The 21,467-nt window shown below is 44.1% G+C and overlaps 1 protein-coding gene across 3 annotated transcripts in view; it reads right to left on the reverse strand.

The window, feature by feature from the left end:
- The window catches only part of ROR2 (receptor tyrosine kinase like orphan receptor 2), a 202,070-nt gene that overhangs the window by 43,270 nt on the left and 137,333 nt on the right, over positions 1–21,467 (reverse strand). The window contains exons 1-2 of one of the 3 annotated variants that reach the window (XM_016160495.2): positions 11,298–14,729; positions 5,680–5,909 (exon numbers count right to left, since the gene is read on the reverse strand). In XM_016160495.2, coding sequence (XP_016015981.2) covers positions 5,680–5,719 — 40 coding nt within the window. In that variant the 5' untranslated portion in view covers positions 5,720–5,909; positions 11,298–14,729. Of the gene's footprint in view, positions 1–5,679; positions 5,910–10,047; positions 10,947–11,297; positions 14,730–21,467 lie in introns of those variants that run through there. The other 2 variants (XM_016160496.2, XM_016160494.2) reach the window with 2 other exon arrangements.

Genomic DNA, 21,467 nt, shown 5'->3' on the forward strand with positions numbered 1-21,467 from the left:
GGCACTGCATGCCCTGGCTCCTGGCACCTTCTTTGTTTCACTACCATCTCTGCTTCTTGTCACACCTCCACGTAGTGAATCTGATCTTTCTGCCTACTCCTTACGAAGGCCTCTGTGGTTACACTGGGCCCACCTGAATCACCCAGGATCATTTCCCATCTCGAAATCCTTAACTTAATCCCATCTGCAAAGTTATTGTGTCAAGAAAGGTGACATGTTCATCAGTTCCAGGGATTACAATGTGGGCATCTTTAGAGCCATTATTCTGTCCACCATGTATACTTTGCTTTTATCTTGCCACTTTACTGAACTATATTATTATTTCAACTAAAGCCCACCCTTCTCTTATTTCTCCCTCCCTCTCCATAAAACTGGTATGCACTATTCTAACACATATTTGCATTAGTTCATATCTTTAGAAATTTTCTCTGAAAGAACATCTTTGCTAGTTTTTTTCCCACTTCAAAGCCAGGCTAGGATTTATCTATGTTGATGCAGTTCGTTTATATTAATTACTGTATAATATTCCATTATACAAGCAACCCACAATTTCTTTATCCATTTCCAATTTGAGGGGCAGTAAGTTGTTCCCACATTTTTTCTAGTTCACACAAGTGTTTAATGACCACTTGTATACATCTCGCCTTGAACATATACAAAAGTATCTCAAAAGTATACACCCGGAGGTAGAAGTGCTAAGTCATAGAGCCTTGAAATCTTTAATTTCTCTAGGTCTCAGAAGTGCTTGAAACCATTTGTATTCTACTAACAATGTCTTAAAAAGTGTTGCCACACAACTTTGCTAACATTTGCTGTTTTGGGCTTTAAAATATTTGCCAATCTGACACATATGCTAATTTTTTAGTTTCTATATTAAGAATTCCTCATGAGCTTGAGCATCTTTTGGAAAGTTTTTGGTCATCGGGGTTCTCCTGTAGCTGTCTGTTCAAATCTTTACACTGTTGCTCATTTCTAACTTCTGCAGTTAATAAATTTTCTTTTTCCTTTTCTAATGTATGAGTCAATGAAGTAAATTTCCCTTCAACTTCTTTAGCCATCTAATAAATTTTTACTTAATCTCCATATGGTTGGTCAGATCCAACTAACTTGTAACTTACATTATAATTTTTTTCTTTTAGCTATGAATTATTAAAAGTGTGCTTTCATCACACAGTTTTCACAGAGCATAGCCTGTGTGGTGATGACTCTTTGACAGTACTGGAATTTGCTTTGTGTCTAGTGCAGCATCAATTCCTATAAATACTCCACGTCTGATGCTAAGAATGCATGTTCTCTAATTGCTCAGGGCAGGTATTATGAGTACACACCCATTAGATTAAGTTTGTCAATTTCGTTGTTCAAATTGTTAATGTTCTTATCTTATTAGAATTTGGCACCAGGGACCGGTGCTCCCATGAGAATCTAATGCCTGATGATCAGAAGTGGAGCTGAGGCGGCGACGCTAGTGCTAGAGCAGCTGCAAATACAGATGAAGCTATGCTGGCTCACTCGCCTGCCACTTACCTCCTGCTGTGTGGCCCGGTTCCTAATGGGCTATGGGCTGGTATATTAGATTCAATGAGTTATATGTCAGCTGCTTCTGTATTTATCAAACAGCTACTAGTAATTCTGTCAAGTTGTATTGCTGGGTGCAATAAACTTCATGTTTATTTCATCATCTGGTCCTTACATCATTATGTAAGGCTTTTGTCTAAAAAGCCCGTTTTGTCTGATATTAATGTAGCTATTTCAGGGTACTTTGATTAACACAGTCGTATTCTTTATTTTTAATTTTTAAAACATTTTAATGATTATATATTATACATGAATCTTCTAAAAATAACAACTTAACATGCTAATTATTAATCTATATGTATTCATCTACGAGTTTTTAACTGATGGGTTTTTTAATGCTTTTATTTTGTCTCTTAATTTCCTTTCCTATTTTTTACTGTTTTTTCTTTATTCTCCCTTTTCTTGTTTGAAAGTTATACTTAAGTGGCTAATCAGACAGTCTCCCAAACACAATCAAATACTAGCACTCTGAAATGTTGTGAGCTGCAATGATCCCCAAACCACCACAGCTTTGAGTTACTGCTTCCCAATGTTTTAGTTACACTCTGTTTTTAAGCCCCATGTGGTCATTATTATTGATGATTTTTACTAACAGAGTCGTTTAGATTGCTGATCAGTTTACCAAGTTCTTTCCTTGTCAACACTGCCTGCATCTCACTCCTTCCTCCCAATTATAGCCATCCTTCTTTGGATAAAGCACTGAGGCTGTAAACACTTAGTCTTGGTCTGAAAATACCTGTTAATTTACCCTTTAGTAACAGTTTAGCTGGATACAGAAGTCTAGACTGGCAATTACAGTATCATCTTCTGGTTTTTGCAGTTACTATTACAAGTCTTGCCAGTTCTTGTTCTTTTGTGAGTAACCTGACTTTTCCTCTTCCTCTCTTAGGCTACTTTTCATATTTCCCCTTTGTCTTTGCCATTTCAAAGTATTGCCAACTGTGAATTTATTTTTATTTTAGCCTCCTTGGGCCTCAGTGCCAATTCTAACATCTGAAGATTTGTGCCATCCGTCAATTGTGTAAAATTCTCCACCAAAATCTCAAGAAATATTGTTTCTCCCTTCCCCTTTATTTCTCCTTTGAAATCTCTCTCTAGATACATGTTGAACTTCCTCATGCAATTCCTCATGCCCTTTACCTACTTTTATGTTACCTATCCTTTACTTTTATCTTTAGCTATCAACGATCTACTCCTTAACCTGAAGTTTCTCATTTCATCAACTGTAATTTTCATTTCAAGAAGGTTTATTTGGTTCTTTTATTCTTCCTTTATCTTTAATCCTTTGGGATTTACTGTTTGCTAACTCCCCACTTACCGTAGGCCTCTCCAAGTGTGCTTTGTAATTTTTTACTGTCCTGCTGGTTTTCCTGTGGGATTCCATGGATGCCCGGGTCCTTGTGACAGGCAGTGCCAAGTCTCCATGTGAAGGCTGGGGCTCGGGATTCCCCAAGAACATTCCAATCATGTAGATTTGGTTTCCCAAGGTATGGCTGCAAGTTTGAATGCTCATGAGGAGAACACCTGTGTTTCCACCCTGGAGCCAGGGCTGAGGCACTCACTGGGCTGATAGGTTAAACCGCTCCTATCCCAGGACTGCAGCCCCCAGGTCTCCTGGCTTTCTGTGGAGGCTTATCCACAACACCTCTGCTCTGCAGACCCCATGGTGTCCCTTCCGACTTGATGTTAAAAGCCAGGGCTCCAATACAACTGAGCCTAGCAGTGTGGTTTCTATAGTAAGGCTGATATTTCACAGGCCTTGTATTAGGGTACAAGAAATGTAAACATCTTCATTTTCCTAAAACCAAAATTGATTTTTGTCTCAACCCCTTATTCCTCCTGATTGAAGGATAAATACATGCAATTCCCAGTGAAATCAGTAACTTCAGTGTATTTATTTTTTCATATAATCTCATTCAGGATTTTCCTATTCTTGCATATTCTCTCTAGTAGAGCATTTATGTTCTGGGGGGTTTATTCTAGCATTGAAGCATTGGAGGACCTGACAAATATGCAGGTGCCCTTTGCCCACACTAGCTTTGTTGAAGTGTCCATGTTTTATAGGTGCTTCTTCTTCTCTGGCACCCAGATGTATCAATACCTGCTCCACAGCCACGTGGTGGCACCACCTGCCACTGTTGGGCAACCCATGTCATAACTGTATGATACCTGCAGAGTCCAACTCTTTGCCCCAGGTAAACTTTTTCCCAGGATAACTAGGCTGTTCTCTAAGGCTGCCAAGGAAGCGTGACCAACTTAAGTGATTCCTGCCTCAGCACCCAGTATGCCACAATTCTGTTTCATTTCTATTCCTGGCTCCTAGGCAGTTCTCCATCTCTCTTGCAAGTTCATCTAAGCATTTACATCTTTGAGTAATATCTGATTGAGCACTTACATGTAATTTAAGAAGGAGAGTGGCTAAGTTAGTTTGTCCACTCTTTCTAAATGTCATGAATTCTCTGGAGACCAACATAAAAGCTAGAAAGTAAGTTCTCTAAAGAAGAAGCACCATACTGCTCTCTCCCTTGGTGTTTAATTTACAGCCAGCCATTTAACCTCTTGGCTTTATTTCTCTTATGTGCAAAATACGAGGTTTGTACTAACCAATGCTAAGCTTCCCGCTAGCTCACAAAGGCTTCCTCAAGAGCTGCCCCAAACCTCTCCAGACATGACTGAACAGGATGCGAGGAGTCAGGCATGGCAACTGAGAATGGATGCAGCCAGCGCCCCCACAGCATCAGCGAGGAGAACAGAAGTCTCCACTTTTAATTACCCAAAAGGGTTCCCCTTCTTAACAGCAGAGTAACTTTTATGACGGACATTGGTGGATTCCATCTCCCCACTGCCCAGGCCAGCTCTCTGCTCACCCCCAACTCTGGACAGTGGAGCTGAGTCCAAGCATGAAGACACACCAGTGGCAGATGGAACAGGAGGACCCATGACCGGGAATACCCCTCTGGCTTCACAGTTAGATCAATGCTTAGTGATTTTTTTAAAAAAATCCCAACCATCCATCCACACATTCACCAACTCGGTCAGATTACCTAGGTGTTTGAGGGTCTGCTTGTTGACCAGGCCACACTGACAGGTCTGGGAAGGAGATAAAGAAAGCCTTATCTACGCGGGGTCACAAGGTCACAGGGCTTTGACTGGTGAAAAACAAAACAGACAACCTGCCTGGAAGGGCAGGTGACTAGGAGACCCTGAGAGCCCCAGGGAGGAAATAAAGATGCTCTTCCAGGGTTAAGTATTTATAGGTCAATAAATCAGATGGGGGGGGGGGGGTGGCAGCAGGACACTCCCCCTCAGACTCTCCCGCTGAGCTGTCTAGTGGTCTGCATAGGGCCAGTTGTATGAAATAGGATGGGGGTTGCTGAGCAAGAGAGCAACAGGGGAAGGAGAAGAGGCATGAGATTAGAAAGGACGGGAATCAGAGAGAATGAGAAAAACAGGGGAAAGTGAAATAAAAGGAACTGAGAGATGGAGAAAAGTACCTGAGTGTTTGCACTTTTGGAGAAGGGTACTTACTGGGCAGTGAACTGTATCCTGCAAAGAGGTATGTTGGAATTCTGATCCCTGGAACCTGTAAAAGGCACCTTATTTGTATCACTGTAAATGCTATCAAGATGAGGTCACACGGGGGTCCATACTCCACTAGCTGGTGTCCTTATAAGAAGGACATTTGAACACAGGCACACAGAGGAGGCCATGTGACAACAAAGGCAGAGAGGAGAATGAGGCTGCCACAAGCCATGAAACTGTAACGACTGCAGCAACAGAAGCTAGGAGAGCGGCACATGACAGTTTCTCCCTGAGAAGCAACCAACCTTGCCGACACTTTGATTTGGGACTTCTAGCCTCCACAACTGTGAGAGAATAAGCTCCTATTGTTTAAGGCACCTGGTCTGTGAAGCTTTGTTATGACAGCCCTCAGAAAGTAATGGAGAGGGGCAGAAGGACTGAAGAAGGAAACAGCTCAAAAAACCAAGATCTACACACAGGATGACACTCACATCCTCACAAAGGGACAGGGATATGAATGAACACACACAGATACAGAGAGGTGAAATGTGTACACACAGAGAGAAACATACACACACATACCAGGGACGGCCATGAGACAACCACACATGAATAAGCCCATTGCCGTATTTAAGCCCAAGGAGCTGAGGAAGAAGAATCACCACTGCCTTCTCTGCCACTTCAGTAGGAAGGATAGCTGTCGACAATACTGGCCAGATGACAGTAGCCTCCAGTTGCCATGACTCCATCCCAGCTGCGGCACTGGTGGTAGAAGCTACCAAAGGAAAGTGAGAGGGGTTTGGGAGGGGACCCTGGGAGGGAGAGATAACGAGGAAGACTTAGAGGTAAAAATCAGCCAGGTACATCCCTGCCCTCCCCAGGTGGGCTCACGTGCACCCCTGTCCAAGGCCCCTGTCCCCAATCTCAGCCCTGGACAACACTACTCTGCACACTTTGAAACCTCTTATCTGTGGGTCGGGGTTTTCTCCTACCACCATTCAGTTTGACCACATCCCAGAGAAACCAATGAGCACTGCAAATTCAAAGCCGGCAGGTCAGGGGTAGTCAACAAATGGCCTTCACCTCGAGTGTCACAGGCTCAGAGCCTGGAAACCACATGTGAAGGAAGTTAGGAAACATTTTAGGCCTTCTGTACACTCTCAAAGGTTACCATAATGGGCCAGGGGACAGTCAGTGAAGAGCTGCAGGGGGCCCAGACTTACAGCTCAGCCTGGGGCCATGTTCCTAGTCATAGACTTAATATGGTATCTGCAATTAACGTGCTGTTTTCAATTTTACCCCATCAGCTGTGGAGACCCTCACTCTATAGTAAACTCCAGGAAGTAATCTCAATCTCTCTCTCTCTCTCTCTCTCTCTCTCTCTCTCTTCTCTCTCACTCGCTCTCGCTCTCTCTCTCTCTCTCTTTCTCTCTCAGTGATAGTCTCAGCAGCCCTTTAAACTCCTTCCCTCCCTCCCTCTCTCTCTCATACACACACACCAAGGCTTCCAAAATAAATCAGAAATGCACCCAAAATATACGCTATTCAATCCACATATCCCACATGAATTAGGAACCAGCACTCAGTAAACAGAGAACAGGCTTTGTTTCCATTGCTGATGTGGTGACTTCAGCTGACTGCTCTGTTTTCTCTGTTCGAGGAAATTTTGGTTCAGCAACACAACACATCATGTTGCAAATAGCAAGGGACAGCCTGGTGAGTAGGCATTGGTTCTTGCTCTGTAATTTAGAGTGCCCTTGAGATCACCTATAACTGCAACATGTCCTCCTCCAACAGGGAGAGTCAGAAACTCTCCTAGTTTCTGCGTGGCCAGTGAGCAGCTCTCCTCAGGCCGGAGACACGACCCGCCAGGTCTGCTGTGGGAAGCTACAGGATGGACGTGACCAGCACCACCTGCCTAACCTCTCAGAAATTATCCACTTCCCACAAACATTCCACAGTACTGATTTTACAAAATCTTAGATGTGTGACATACGCACTTAAAGTATGGCCTTGGAACAAAAGAGCAAATGGTTTCTAGGCCCAATGTACTCTTTTGTAATAACAATAACAATAACAAATCGTGTGTCTAATGTAGCAAGGAACACAAAACTCCTGTTAAATGTCCACTCCCACGTTAACATAGTACTATAACCAGAGTCAGATTTAATCCTAATGATGACAGTACTCTGGCATACGGAAATTTCGGGCAAACTTTTCAACTCTAAATCACAAAGTCTTTTGTGTTCATTTTCTCTTCTAGATAGGCTTTTTGCTCTGGGATCTCTCTCAATACCAACCACCAAGTACACATTAAGTGGTCGATGCTGGCACAGTGCATCTGAATGAAAAAGCTTGGGCAGAGTGGTTATGTCACTCACTAATGACCTGGTCTGCCAACCATTTTCACCTGCCTGCAATTTTACAGATGTGTGGGCATCATAAATGGTAACTGGATTAAAGAATAAGCTCATACAATCCATACAACTATTACTACATTTTATATATGATTTAAACCAAATGTGACCAGGCAGTGATAGTCTCAGAAGCCCTTTAAATAAAAGTGCACATGGAATAATGAATCCGGCACTGCCAGATCAATTCCTGTCACTGAGGGTATGAGGAGGTGGGGGCGGGGGGGGGGGGCACAGGAAGGAAGGCTAGAGGGAGTCCCCTTTTGTGCAAGAGCCATAACCTAAAAGAAAGTAAATCACACTGCAGGGCCAGAGAACTGGCCTGCACTCGAATATAGGGCCCTTGAGTTTCCCTGAGACTTCCTGGGGACTGCTCACTAGAATCCTGTCCCCCAAGGGGCTGCTTAGGCATCCACACCTGGAAACTGATGGACACTCCAACAACAATCACAATTGTGATGACAAAAAGTGGCATCAGCATCCAGCCACTACTTCCTGGGTAAGTGCTGTCTCCTAGGCCCTTTTCATCCCTCCAATGGCTGGAGGGTGACAAGAGGCCCAGAGAAGTGCCCTGGCCCCAAAAGGAAGGTGAAGCCACCATGCAATCCAGGTCTGTCTTCTGGGCAAACCAAGCTCAGACTGCTGCGTTCTCCATACTACACTGCCTCATGCTGCCACCATGGGGAAAAGGCCAGGCTGCCATGGCTCTCTGCTTCCTTCTCTACAGTAAGTCACCTAATGTCCTTGATAGGTTCTGTGACATTAAGCAAAAGAACATATAATGAAACCAACTTTATCGTAAGCTAACCGATATAAACAAGAGTTAAGTTCCTATGGCATCGCATCAAAGTCATAACAGAACGGTGCTGATTCAAACCACATCATTCGAGGACCTGGTGTTCTGCCCTTCTACAAGCATTTGTACAGGCGTGCGCGTGCGCGCGCGCACACACACACACACACATAGCCACTTGACTGGTTTTCCTCTGCAACTAGTGTTTCTGTGCCTTGGAGAAGTCCAAGGCAAGCTTCTAAACTACCTGCAACCCTCCTCAGCACTGCACAGGTGTTGAAGTGCGCATGGTTTAACATGGTCACATGTAGGTTAACAAAGCAGACAGGAGGCAATCAAATCCCAACTAAACAGAGGACATTAGAGAGCACTGCTCAAAAATCAGAAAGGAGGTCCAGGAGTCCCACCTGAGGCACTAAATCTGACTTATCAATGTTTAAAGCGTGTAGCCAGATGGCAATACATGTCTGTCTATGTTTTGCAGCCCACGGTCATTTCTGCCCCTCAGTCAGCAAATGCTCTTCCAACCTAAGTAGGCCCTGAGTCCTGCAGCCAACTCTGCCTTCCAGAGGGCATCTGTGAGCACTCCGGGTAAGGAACAGCCGGCTCCACCCCACCCACCGGCTCCTCTCTGCTCTGCATCCCCCAGCCCGGGGCCCACAAGGAGGCCCAACACACTCTACTTATGGGCAGGACACTTTCCCAAGGGAGCATGAGAGTCTAAGAATAACTGCAGGTTGTGTTTTAGATCGTTACTACTGTGGTGTGTCCATTTCTCTTGACCCGGCCATACCTCCCTCCTAACTGCCCCTCCACTTCTCCCCCACAACCATCATCCTCTAGATCTGCCATGACGATCTTTAAAGAGTGTAAATCAGGTTACACCACATCCTAGGCTGCAATGCTTCCAGAGTGGGGGCAGGGTGGTACTTACAATGAAACAGAACTTTCTCCTGTCATCTAAAGAGCTATGCATACTCTACCCAGAGCTGCCTGATGGAACTTTCTACGAGAATGGAATGTTCTAGATCTGTGCTGTCTATTGCTGTGGCCTCCAGTCATATGTGGCTACTGAGCATCTGAAATGTAGCTAGCAGGACCAATGAATTTTATTTAATTTTAATTGATTTAAATGTAAAGACTCATGTGTGGCTGATGGCCACAGTATTGAGCCACACAGGCTTTGCACCTGTTGACCTCTCAAACCTCCACCACCTCAGCCCATGAGCCCTTACCTTTTCTCAGCTGTCCCAAGATACCGAGTCCTATTGACCACAAGGCATTTGCACAGACAGGTCCCTGCCTTGGCTTGGGACACACTCCCTCCCATCACCTTTTAGTATATGTCACCTCTTCAGATCTCAATGCAACATCCTGTCTGCAAACCAAAATGCCCTTCTCTTTCCCTTTCAGACTTCTGATAAATGATTTCAGAATGTAACCATCAAAAACTATCTTTCTTCCTAAAAAACATTTGTTGAGGCTCAGCGCTGTACACAAGCTTCCAGAGCACAGGCCTTTGCTCCTGTGGGGGCATATCCCTATCCTGATAGAAGCCCTCCCCTACAAGCACAGCCTGGGTGCCTGTGAGGTCACAGTGAATGTGTAACAACTGCGAGGGGGTCAACAGGAAAGAACCAACCTGTGTGTTTACTACATTTGACACACTAACAGGAAATCCTCATCAAGGAGCCTCTACCCACCCTCGATTTAAACAAACCTCTAAACAATCGGTGCACTCACCAGCAAGGCATTCTGAAGTGAGAAGGGAACTCAGCACCCTATGTGACCCCAAGAAGCCCTTTCAGGACAAAGGGAGACATTCTTGATATCCTGGCTGAAACTGGCGGACTTGAGTCATCGCTTCTCAATCTCCAGGAGAACCCCTCTTAGACATGGGTCCTGAGGGGACACGGAAATTCTCAACATGCAAGGGGCTGTGAAACTATTTCAGATTTCTGGACTTCAAATGATGCTAAAACAAAAACGTTAAGCAGATATAAAGTGGCTATTCTGGACTGAGCTGTATTCACCCAGCCCTCAAATTTGCATGTTAAAGCCCTAAACCTCAATGTGATGATATTTGAAGGCAGGGCCTTTGGGAGGTGATTAGGATTAGATGGATTCATGAGGCTGGCGCCCCCATGATGGAAGCAGTGTCCTTATTGAGAGAGGAAGAGACCAGAGCCTCTCTCTGCTAAGTGAGGACACAGCACCATCTGCAAACCATGAAGAGAGGCAGGCCTCAACAGGACTGACCATAATGGCATCTTGATCTTGGACTTCCAGCTTCCAGAACTGTGAGAAATAGATTCCTGTTGATTGAGCTGCCCAGGGTGTAGTCTATTATGGCAGCTGAGCTGATTGAGACAGTGATCCTAGGCAACATGGTGACAGGGATATAGCAAAGGCACATTTCCCCAAGTAACTGGGCTGCATCGCAGGAAATGTGTTCTATTGACCCTACAAATCTAAGATGCCTACAGAGTGTGTCAAGTAAGCAGTGACACTGAAATCTCTGAGAAAGGCTGTATCAACAAGACTAAGAACTTGATCCTTGGTGACCTGTGAAGATGCCTACCCACTGTGGACAGTCACATCGAAAGAATATAACCACTTGTCAGCAGGAGATTTAGTAGCCAAGCCAGAAGTTCAGCCCCTAAAGCTGTACTCAGGCCCATGAAGCGCCCACTCCCAAGGTCCCACCCTCCCTCAGTGGCCATTTACCTACTCCTGCCCTGTCACCTCTCACCTGTCAATTTCCAACTGCCTCTAACCAGCCCACACCATCCTCACAAGTACATCAAGACAGCTATGGAGGTAACTGCATTACCATGCACATCAGGGGGGTAGCACTTGGCCACAGGGCACCCTGACCATCTGTGCAGCAGACCAAGCCTTCAGCAGAAATGGCGAGTCATTGCTAGCCTCTGTGCAAGGCACTCTGAAAACACCATCAAAGACTTGCATTAAAAGAACACTTCACAGTTTACCTTTCAGAGTTGGAATAGGGCTGTTGTGTCCATCCACTTGTCCCAAAGGGTCACTTGAATCAGGAACCTCCGCTTCCCCTGGACAAGAGAACACAGCACACACGTTAAAGAGATTTCATTTCAGGGGCCTTTACTTTTGTTTCTTATGCAAATACAATAGTGTTCTAACAAAACTACCCTCTGTTTACAGAACATCTTGAGGAAGAGGGTATTATGGTAACTTCTAGAGGACTTTTGTAGCAACAGATTTGACATAATAGTAAATGTGGGTCTTAAGTTTATCTCAAGCAAGGCAAAATACAAACGGTTTGCAGCGGAGACAGATGAAGCAAACATGTGACTAAAGCTCCAAGTGTCATTCAGGGAGGGTGAGAAATTAAAACACTGGATGGCAAAGTAAAGCACTTCTTTAGCCAGAGTCAGCAGGTTTCCCTCCAGATACAGTCCCCTGGGAATTCCGAATACATTCAGAATTGGAGAATTTCTTAAGCAGCTCACTACCTTCTCGGCCCCCAGACCCACTTGCAGCCAGAGGCCACAAATGCAAAGATGTACGTCTTCAGTCTTCATCTTTACAGCAATAGCGACCCCACCCTTCAGAGACTTTGTGCCAGTGGGAGCACCTACCACCAAACTCATAAAAACGAAGGGCAAAAACATATCTGGTCTGCTCAGCTGGGAATACAGCATGAAGACATAGGCCCCTGTTCCCAAATCTAGGGCAAGGATGGGCAGGTGTAAATGACACCCTAGAAAACCATCTGAGCCTCACACAGACCCTTCTCTGTATTCCAACTCAGTCCCTTTCTCTTTTGATTTTACTTTCAAACTTTTGCCTGGGATCATGGACTTGACTGGGTCCCCCAGTAGGGTGGATGGGGGATGGTAAAGTCGAGGGTGACTCTGACAACACCTGGATAGATCTGGGTTTATGGTATCAAAGCCTATGGAAGAGTCAGACATGCACGCACACAATGGACCATTATGCAGCTTAAAAAGTAAGGAAACCCTGACGCATGCTACAACATGGATAAACCTTGAAGACATTATGCTGAGTGGGATGAGCCGGTCACAGAAAGAAAAATATTGTATGATTTCACTTAAATAAGAAACTTAGCATAGTTAAAATCATAGACAGAAAGTAGAATGGTGAGTGCTAGGGAATAGGGGAGGGGGAATGGTGAATTAGTGTTTAATGAGGACAGTTCCAGTTTTGCCAGATGAAAAATTCTCTAGATGGATGATGGTGATGGTTGCACAACAGTGTGAATGTCCTAAATGCCTCTGAACTGTGCGCTAAAAAATGGTCAAGAAGGTAAAATTTTTACAGTTTATAATTCAATATTGGGTCACCCCAACAGCCTCTCTTAAATGAGAAATAAGAATTAACAAATTACCCGGATATTTCAGACTCCTCTTACAAAGAAGCCTTGCTCAAAAAAGCCGAGGTCTGAAAATGAAGTACAAGTGAGTTTCAGGCAGAATCAGGCAGCAAGTTTCTGGTTGGTTTACACTTCAGGGCATCAGTGTCTAACTTGATCCTCTCTACACCGCTGCTTCCTAAACCATGGGCCCTGCGAGGTGACACATGGGATGGCAACAGCTCAATAATCAGCCCCAGCACCCCAAAGCCCACAGAGGAGCCTGTTTCTGAATGATCCCATGGCTTTTCACATCCACTTTTGAAGGGTTCCTTGTTCCCATCACTTCTACTAGTTCAAACTTGTCCACCTGTCAGAAGTCACTCTCTCATGCCATCTTTCATAAATCATTTCTGATCCACCATTCAGAAGTGACATTTTTATTCTCTAAAACCACCCCGCAAACCGCACAGCTCTCTAGTGGCGATGAGATCATTCTCCCTGAGTTAGCTGCTGCGTATATGTTAATCTTCCTCAGCATTCTGTAAACAACTGGAGGACGGCAGGGGCTGCACCTCCACGCACGGAGACTAATTGTCCCAGCATTAAAACCTAGACTCCTGGGCTGCTGCAGAACAGAGACAAGCGGATTCAACACAAGGCAGTCAACGGGTTTTTGCTAAAGAATTAAAGACTTCAGTTTGGATTTGAAATTTTATATTGGCATGTTACACATACCATCACTCAGCACTATTTATACATAGAGAGACCACAGGAAATCAAACACACTTGTACTGTATACACACATCTGAAAGAAGCATAAAAATTATTAACCGCTCAGAAATTGACAAATGGTGTGAAAAAGTCAAATAAATATACACTCCGAAGAAAAATAAGCGCCATTAGTCCAATTCCACTGTGGCAAAGATTCCCATCTCTTCCGAAGCAGCTTTCACTTCAAAGCATAAATATTTTCAGGTGCATTCAGTTGGGGTGTGTACAAGCACACTCTGTATGACAGCCAAAAGAGATCCAAATATTCTGCTGGGTCATAAACAGATGTCATCCCTGCACAGACATGCAGTCACTGTCGACATTAGAAATGTTAAAGTTCTTTTTGAATATGTTCTTGTCAGTATATATGTTGGAATTCAATTTTTCATTTCTTTCAGCCTTATACTTCACCCTAGGTAAAATGCGGTTCGGTATTTAAGCAAAAGAGTATCATCTACACATATGGAAAACCAGATAAAGTTTCAAGTAGTGAAGGCTTCGAGATACTCAGGCCCAGCGCACTTCCTCAGCAAGTCAAGTATATGAATAAATTCAGGATATCCACTCACCATGGTCCTTAAAACTGACACCTTAAGTTTCAAAAAAGCTAGGCCCTATTGTTGCAACAAAGCTAGGCCCTATTGTTGCTTCGGAACTGAGAAATAAGGATACTATTTATATTCTGAAATTAAAAGGTGTTATTTTTCCTGACTACATAAAGTTTAGGCAACAATGGTTGCCCTCATTCAAGACATTGCACCTCCTAAGAGCTATAAGCAAAACGTAACAGGCGCATGTGAATCTGGGCAATGGAGACAAGTGAGAAAAGGCGCGGTGTTCCAGCAGATGCCAAAAGGGTTTTTCCAGGCCCTAAAAAGAGTTAAAAATAAAACCCAAAGAAAAAAAATAAACACAAAACAACAAAACGAAAACTGCACATACACATCGAAATGTCGTTATTAGTTATCTAGAATTCTACAGTTAATTTAAATTTCTTCTGTTTTATTTTAAAACATTTCCACAATGAACAATTATCAAATTTTTAAACGATGTAATTCACATACCATAATATTCACCATTTTAAAGTCTATAATCCAGTGGTTTTGGGTAGGTTCACAAGGTTGTACAACAATCTCCACTACATAATTCTGGAATATGTCACATTCTCAAAAGAAACCTTGTTCCCCATTAGCAGACCCCCATTCCCGCCTCTGCCAGACCCTGCAACCACTAATTTACTTTCTATCTCTACAGAGTTATCTATTTCGGATATTTTATGTAAATGAAATGAGATACTATGTGGCCTTTTAAACAAACATCAATTTTATGAATAGATTTTTAAAATATGTTGGTGGTAGCAAATAATAATAATAATAATAATAATAATAATAATAATAATAAAATGAAGTGATTTTTATTGTAAAAATACACACAGGAAGACAATGTAAAGCTACTAGAAAAATGCAAACATTTGAAAGTGTCGATCAGGTAGTGATTTATTAGCTTCTTATTTGTTTTTTGTTGTTTAAAGAAAGGAGAACATTTAATATGAAACAAACATTTAAGTGTGGCTGGTTGTACTGCAATGATACATTAAATGTATTGTTTGATCCATGTCAAAATTACTTTTGAATGCCTAGTAGCAGGACTGGCTACAATGTGGTAACCTGGATGGGATCCTAGAACAGGAAAAAAGGTATTAGGTAAAGTCTAAGGAAATATAAACAGTATGCATTTTGGTTAAGAATAGGGTATTAATATTGGGATGTTTGCTGTTGACACATGTACCACTCTAATGTAAGGTTCAACACTAGGGGAAATGGGGTGTGAAGTATATGAAAGCTTTCTGTATATCTTCACAACTTTATTGTAAATCTAAAACTAATCTAAAGTCAAAAATTTATAGCAAAACAATTACACAGTTGATCACATCATTCAAGCCCTTAACCAAAACTCACAAGCAGGGAAGAGCTGTAGGAAGAGTCTACACCAAATGCCCTTCATTCTTCATGGTGTATTTACAGAAGACAGCCCGCAGGCCAGGCAGAGTACTAACTGCATGAACAGAATATGACACAGAGTATTCAACAGCATGCCAATGCATACACAGAAATTTAATCACTTTGGAGAATGCTGGGTTTTGAGCTGAATTGTACATCAATCGTCGTCGTACAGTGATATTAGCTCTTAACCTGGAACTTACAGTATCTTCTTGGCAGCATTTATCAATGTCCTGTATATTTAGGGCTGAACCAACCGGTGTCTGTAGAGCGACCTGATGAAATTATTCCTAGCTGACACTGATGGGCTTGTTAAGTAGTCATGGTTGGATATAGGGCCAGTAATAGGGGGCAGTGCATGCCCCACCCAAATATGTGCAAATTCTGAGTAACTGAAAACCACACACCAAACAGTTTTCTGCAGACCTTCCCTCAACATGGGCTTCTAATGTGACATCTTGATTTAATGGCATCAATAAGATAACAGAAATTTATATCTGCAAAGTAGCATTTGGTCTGTTCTGATTTCTAGGCTCTTTCTCTAGTAATACTAGCTCTCATATTAAGAGACACTATTAAACAAGAACAAAGTTCAACTCATACCCTTGGATTAGCATCCATGGTGTTTTTGACTTGTGTTTCTCATTAAAATGTTTTGTTATTCAGACTATTCGCCCATTAATTTCTACCTGTTGATGTCAATCAGTACACTTACGATTTAATGAGATGTGGTCTCTGCCATATTTGGACAACTTCAAAGCAGCCTCCTTTTAATTAGTGAGGAAGTTTTATTCACCAAAGCTTAGCATTCTTGATTTGGTTGTCCTTATGAAAAGGTGTAATTTCCAGGACATGAAAAGGAACAGCAGTCAAGAAATAGAAAAGACCAGAGCCTGGAATGGTGAGTGTGCAACAAGCCAGGAGCCTCAGGGAACTCAGACAGCACATGTACTTGCAACTTGAAATGTCAGTCATGCATTCCAGAACAATCACTTAGCTGAGCAACAAACATGTCAAATCAAAAACATCCGTGATGCTGGAAATGCAACACTTAAGGAAAATAAAATAACTGGCTGGAAAGGAACATAGGATAAAGTCCTAAAAGGTGAATCCATTAGCCTGGAAACTTGGCCAGAGAAAGTATGTCAATTGTAAGGAGACTCGATAATGTTTCTGGGAATGTGCTTATTAAAACATTACACCACATGTTTTAACTGCCAGCTAGAAAGGCACACAGCAGTCAAGGTGAGCTGCCAGTACCCGATCGGCAGTAGTCTTAACAGTCCGTAATTTTTTATTTCATTACTTCTGACTTTGAGTTGAGTAAATATTAGCCTCTGGTTCTACATTCCTTAAAGGGCTGGTCTAACTCTGCTCTGGAAATATGAAGTGAATTCAACAACCTGAAAATGGAGTGGAGTGTCTCTCGCCAGTTTAACCTTCGCTTTGATTCCATTTCTGAAGCAAAAATATCAACCCCCCAAATGAGTCTGTGCACAGGCTCAACTCCCACCAATATTGTCTTCATAATGCTTTTTCCCCTTCTGTCACTGATGGCCCCAGGGCCCCCAACAAAGGCTCCACTTCAGGGCCAAGGGAATATTTGGTTGAAGGGGGAGCAAGTCTGTACCATCAACCTCCTTCCTTTCCATCACCTATCGCCCCTTGTAGAGGCGGTAGGATCCTGGTAGGGGAGGCCAGGATGCTGCCACCCACAAGAGATGTGGCTGGGAAGGTGAGACCCACCATCCCTTCACTGTGACCCAAGCTTCAGGCTGCTTTCCCTGATGTGCCCACTAGTTACTACGGCAAAATAGGCAGAAAAAGAGCTAACAGAAACACTGGGTAAGTACTCCGAGCTTATTCTCTGTTTCATTTGGTTTCACAGAAGACTCTTTTGAATATGTTATTCCCATGCACACAAAGAAGCACTTTTCATTTTTAATCTCTGGAAAGTTTTTAATTAAAGGTGAGGTGGGGAAGATATCTTTAAAAAATAACCAACTCTTATTAGAAAAAGAATTAAACTGTGTATTGTCCCATGGCAATGGTGGAAATTTGCTTAAAGGAAAAAATTTTAAAGTCCTCAGCTGCACATGCTGCAGCCTCAGAGCCCAGGGTTGACTGGAGAAATCTGAGAGTAGAATGAACGACATCAGAGGGAAGGCGTTCTGAAGGTTTGCAGTGGTCTCCATCAACCTGGAATCTATGTCCAGCCTGCGTGGCCAAAGGCTGCTTTCATCCCCAGAGTGGGGGCAACCAGCTGGCATGTTTGAAAACAGAAGATTCGTTAGCAGTGATCATCATGAATTCATGGAAACAAATGAGGGTTAATGTCCGTTATAATCAGAGGTAGTTGACAGTACTTTTTTTTTTAAGGTAGCTTCTGTATGAGTTTGCTAGAGCCGCTATAACAACGCGTCATAGCCTGAGTGGCTTAAACAAGAGTTCTAGAGGCCAGAAGTCAGAGATCATGGTGTGAGCAGGGCTGGCTTCTCCTGAAGACTCTCTCCTTGGCTTGCAGATGGCTTTCTTCTCCCTCTGTCCTCACAAGATTGTCCCTCTGTGTGTGTTTGTTCCAATTTCCTTATAAGGACACCAATCACATTGGATTAGAGCCCATCCAGATGATCCCATTTTAACTTAATTACTTCTATAATAAAGACACTATCTCCAAATGGGTCACATTTCATAACCTACAGAGACTGGGGGCTAGGACTCCATATATTTATTTTTGGGAGACACAATTCAACCCATAACAAGTCGTGTTATTTATCTCCAAAGTTTCTTTATAATTAATGCTGATCTGAAAGCGACTTTTGCAAGCACTTGTGTGGTACAGCCTGACAAAGACAGGGAAAGCCTCAGTGAGAACGAATAAACAGAGGATATGGACTAAGTACAGAGGTGCTGTGGGTGGGGCTGCCCGCATGCTAGAGAAAACTGCCAGGAACTTGCTAATGACTGTAGCACCCTGATTCCTTCCTTAGGAAGACATCCCCCCTGGCTTCCCTCAAACAGACATCACTGGGGACCACTGCTGTCCTCCAAGCTTCATCTCCCCAAAGTTTCCAGCAGCAGCTATGGCACCTTCCCAGGCCCTTCCTCTCAGGCTGGCATTCCTTTTTCGCATAACATTTACAGCACTACCACACCTTCCGTTGTCCCCGACGTCTCTGGTGAGTGGCATGGCAGGCCTGGAGGGATGGTTTGGAGCAGGCTATCTGACCATTTTTGGTCATGATGCTGTCAATACACAGTGCTTACCGTGTCATGCACATCATCCTCCCAGCTCCCTTCATTTGAGTGTCCACATTTGGGTCTCCCTGGAGTGTTTCCTCATCTCTGGTAACCCAAATGCTGACCTGCTCCAGAACTGGGCCTGCAAAAGCTTCTCCTCTCTCTTGTCACCTTGATGACCTGGCTTTAAATGACAGCAAAATGGCCACAAGTCTTACACGTAACTTTCCAGCCAGACCTTTCCAAGGAAAGCCAGACTCAGAAATCCAAGGACCTGCTTACAACTCCACTTGTGCATCTGATCGACACACCACGCTCAACACGTCCAAACATGCATCCAGTTTTCCTCCACAGCAGCTCTCCTGTGGTCTCTCCACCTTCCTAAATCTGAGTATACCCTTTCGCAGGTGGAAGCCATAGACCCTGGTTATCTCTGACACCTTTTCCTTCCATCTCTCACATCCCATACCCAATCCAGGCTCCTCTCCTGTTCCTGCTCACACGCTGTCCCAGTGACCCCCAGCTCTACTAGATCATGCAACAGCCGCTGACAGGCCTCTACACAGCAGCACACTACACCCCTAAAAGGGGCTTCAAACACTGTGCCTGGGACAGACAGCAGTGGGGTATCTCAAAAGCATAGGGCCGAGTGGAGAAGCCAGACGCATGAAAAACCTGTATTGTTTGTAAGACCCCACTAACACCAAGTTCAAAAATAGGCAGAAACATCTATGATGACAGAACCAGAAGGCTGGTTACCTCTGGGGTGATGGCTGGAAAGGGGCAGGAGAAAGGTTGCTGGCATGGCCGAGCAACACATTTACGCAAAGCCAACCTAGAGTCTTCTATTTTAATCTCTCTCCTATAATCCACCTCTTTGAGCACAGCCCATCCTGTCCTTGTCCACCACATGAACACTTTCCTCCACCCCCATAATTCCCAGAGCCGCTTGACCTACTTCTTGTTTGTGTTTCAGCTTAACATTTCCAAGGGACTACTTGTTCATATATTTTTCTGTTTCCTCTTCCTGGGAGCAGGAGGTTCTGTCTATTACTGTTCTATCTCCAGCACCAGGATCACAGCCTGGTAGTTGCTGGTTTAGTGAATGAATGTTCCTGTGCTCAATACCTTCCAGTATCTTCCACCTCCTTGGAAGAACGGCCAGCTTCCTCTGTTCGGCCCTTCTTCACACATGCATGAGTACCCTCCTGAATTCGCCTCAGGGCCTCATCTCCCCGGCACACCCTCAGGAACAAGCGCAGCCCCTTCTCCCTCTGAGGTCTGCACTCATTCTCTCCTCTGCCTGGACAACTCTTCCCCAGACCACCCTGTAGCTCACCCCTCAGTCCCACAGGCCCCTGCTCTCATGGTAGCTCATAAATGATGGACACTCTACTGAAAACATCTCAGACCCACATGCAGCCTGCCATGTCCCTTGCTGTATCCTCTCCGGAGCTCCATATCTGTCTCACATCAGAAGAGGGAGATCCATGATGGCAGCTCTGGGTGGCAGTCCTGTGTACAGCATCCGAAACCCGGCACACACAAGGCATCCACAAGTGAATGAGGAATAAGCAAACACTGGCACTGTCATGTTTTGGAGTAGGTCCTGAGTCCCAGCTCACAGTCTGGAAGGCAGGGTAGGGTTCATGCCTACTCCAGGTGTGGGTGGGGCCCAATGTACCACAGCTTCCTCACTGCCTCCTAGCAGTTCCTCTTCCCAGAAACAGACAGCAGCCTCGCAGTTTCCCGAGTCACATCTCTGCTCCCTCGGGACCTCCTGCAGGACCAGTTCCTGCTCCTCCAAACCACTACTGACACAACCCTACTCAACTTCTCTCGGACCTGATCCCTCAAAATGCCCGCAGGAGCTATGCCATGTCCCATGTCCTACAGTCTGGCAACATTCCCTTTTCAACGTGCAGATGCATCTTCACCATTCTAAATGAATAAGAAGAAACTTTCACAACTTTAAAACTGTACCATGTGCCACTCAGCCATAAAACGGACCACCTGCTGATATACACCTCACAGAAGGTTCATCTCAGTTTGCGTTCTGCCAAGAAGCCAGACTCACAGGCGACAAACTAGAGAATCCATGTACAGAATGGTGGCGGGAGGATCTAGATGAACTTGCTCCCTCTAAAACAACAGAATTACAGGCAAAACAACAAAAACCTACCATTTCAGACCTCGGAGAATTAACCAGAACCACAGAACAAACTGAAAAATCATCCATCCAAAAGAAATAACTGAACCTTGGTAAGCCAGTGGGGTTGGGGCCGGCTTAACACAGCTGAAACCATTGACCCTCCCTCCCTTGAAGCCCTGCAGATGGCCAGCAGATCTGACGCTTTGAAGCTCTGTTAAAAGTGCCATCACACACAGTCAATATTTTTTCTGGACTTGCAGCACCCTGGGAAATCTCTAGATTTGACTCAGAGCTAGGCTGGTGGTGGGTCGTGGGAAGGGTGGCGGGTGGCGGCTGATCGTGGGGCATTACCGAAACAACAACAAACTACTGGCAACACCTCAGTTGTCTAATGCTGTGTCTACAACTGCAGTAAACATGAGCCCAAACCCAAAATTTAAAAGAAAATCTGGGAGAACTAGAGAACTATAGCGAACTTCAAAAGCTCCAACGTATTTCCAGGATCAAAAAGGCTGTGCTCACAAGCCCAAGAAAAACCTGGGAAAAGAGAAGACACCAGTTCCTTGTCTCTGGTACAGCTGGGAAGTGACCACTAAAAGTGAAGTCATGCCTTTGATGTCATGCCTTCTCACAAGATCTCCTT

The sequence above is a fragment of the Rousettus aegyptiacus genome, unplaced genomic scaffold, assembly GCF_014176215.1.
Source record: "Rousettus aegyptiacus isolate mRouAeg1 unplaced genomic scaffold, mRouAeg1.p scaffold_m13_p_3, whole genome shotgun sequence".
NCBI classification, from domain to species: domain Eukaryota; kingdom Metazoa; phylum Chordata; class Mammalia; order Chiroptera; family Pteropodidae; genus Rousettus; species Rousettus aegyptiacus.